Raw genomic sequence first — 2,199 nt, 5'->3', positions numbered from 1 at the left:
GTGTGTGTGTGTGTGTGTGTGTGTGTGTGTGTGTGTGTGTGTGTGTGTGAGTGTGCGTGTGTGTGTGTGTGTGTGTGCGTGCGTGCGTGCGTAGACGCCTGTAAGCGCCTATCTATTTCTAATAGTTAATTTATCATGAGAAGCAAGAAAGCATAGGCTGATTACACATAGAGCTTCAATTTTCGGAGTTTAAAGTCAGCAGTCAGATAGAACACACAGTAACGGATGGAATAATACAGGTTAGAAGTGGATAGAATGAGATATTGCTTGTAATGTCTGATGAGTTGCTTTATGATGTTAAAGCTCATTACTGACAGAACAAAGGGAAAATTTAGATTAGAGAATGCCTTGAAGTTGAAAAATGGTGCATAAACCAAAATATGAATTGCAGATTAAATTATGGTTGTGAAGGATGAATACTAGAAACTATACAGTTTGGCCATAGATTGGACAGACCATTAAATAATTACTGTTACAGAAAACTAACCCTAACTGAAGCCGTTTTCATCTGAACGTTGTTTCGTTGTGTACCTTGCCAATAAAACACAGTACTCCGGAGGTGCAGAGAGAATAGCATGATAAGCTAGCTTTATCAGATATCGACAGGTGGTGAATTTTATACAGCATAGCGTCTATGGCTGATCCAATCAGTAAACCAATTGTCAAACCTACTGAGTTATATAGAAGTAGCACGAGTCTCGGACGATTCGCCGCTATCATTAATCTCAGCACTGTAACTGCCGGATGTTAGTTTAACTATCAGTTCAACACTTTATAAGTGAGAGTAACTTGCAGAGTGTATTACTGAAATGAGTTGACTTACATAATAATACTGAGCACACAAAATAAAAAATGAGATTATCAGAGTGCCTCAGCCTTGCATTGCAACACAATGTTTCTATTGTGGAGTGTATCCTAGATGGTTTGTGGAATATGTCTAAGATGTTCTATTATGTGTATATCTGTAATGGAATATATTTGTAATGATCTATTATAGAGTCTACTTGTGATGGTCTATTATGGAATTACCATTTTTGTGGGCATATCTTCGTTATGATTGCTAGTGAGATGTATTTCTGATGGTGTAATATGAGGTCTGTTTCTGAAGGTCTATTCTGGGATCTATTGCAAAATCTATCTGCGGTGTCATATTTGTGGGAGTATTTGTAACTATCTACGATACTGATGGTCTATTGTGGGGTCTATCTATGAATGTCAGTTGTGGGTTTATCCGTGCTGGTCTATTGTGGAGTATGCTTGACACAAGTACTCTGAGATGCATATGTAATGGACTATAATAATGGATGTATTTAAGTCTATTGCATGGCCTATCCGTGATGGTCCAAGTAGAGTGTATCTACGGTAATTTATTGTGGTGTACATCTAAATGGTCTGTTATAGTGAGTGTTTGTGTTACGCTGTATAGCTGAAATAGTCAATCGTCAAGAATAGCCAAGATGCTCAGTTATAGAGTATATTCTAAAATATTTTTTGTCGAGTCTCTGAGATGATCAATCATGAAGTTTATTCGAGAATTGTCTAGCATAGAATATATCTATGGTACTCTACTTTGAATAATATCTGAGATAGTATCTGAGAAAGTTTGCTGGCATTCGGCTAAAATAATTTTTCAATTCGTATGAACCCAATCATTTTTGAGTGCATCAACGACTAGAGTCGAAAGTGTCCTTTGTTTAAGCTGACGAGCTTGATTTAGAAGATACGTTACTGCCATTTGATAACACCTCGCACTATCACATTGTAACTCAGTCTTTAACTCTTAAGTGATATAAATTTAGTGACACTGATAAATGCACGATGCACAAAGATTTAATTCTGAAGTAAATATAGCAAAAATATTTTGATTATTTTACCTTTCAATATAGACATGCCAACACCTTGAGGAATAATTACTTTCAGTATATCTCCAAATTCCCGCCTTATAAAATGTTGCAGCATGTGTGATTCTGCAAATCCTCCAACCAAGAATAAGTATTTCAAATCTGAAAAAAAAAAAAAATAGAAAAACAATCATTAAATTATTCATCAATTAAATATGCGTGTGTGTATGTTGACAAATACATTTACAAGTATGTGTGCGTGTGCAAATGTATGTGTATGTGCACACACTCACATGCACGCACATACACACACACTCACGTACATACACACATGTACACACACACACATATATATATA

The 2,199-nt window shown here is 35.9% G+C and overlaps 1 protein-coding gene across 2 annotated transcripts in view; it reads right to left on the bottom strand.

Moving 5' to 3' along the window:
• LOC106869337 (heat shock 70 kDa protein 12A) overlaps nucleotides 1-2,199 on the bottom strand; it is a 296,374-nt gene that overhangs the window by 5,399 nt on the left and 288,776 nt on the right. For both annotated transcript variants that reach the window (XM_014915050.2, XM_052965711.1), the window contains one exon: nucleotides 1,875-2,003. In XM_014915050.2, coding sequence (XP_014770536.1) covers nucleotides 1,875-2,003 — 129 coding nt within the window. The remainder of the gene's footprint in view (nucleotides 1-1,874; nucleotides 2,004-2,199) is intronic.

Source organism: Octopus bimaculoides, chromosome 2, assembly GCF_001194135.2.
Source record: "Octopus bimaculoides isolate UCB-OBI-ISO-001 chromosome 2, ASM119413v2, whole genome shotgun sequence".
NCBI classification, from domain to species: Eukaryota; Metazoa; Mollusca; class Cephalopoda; order Octopoda; family Octopodidae; genus Octopus; species Octopus bimaculoides.
The sequence above is the reverse complement of the archived record's forward strand: the minus strand, read 5'-3'. Positions and strand labels throughout refer to the sequence as shown.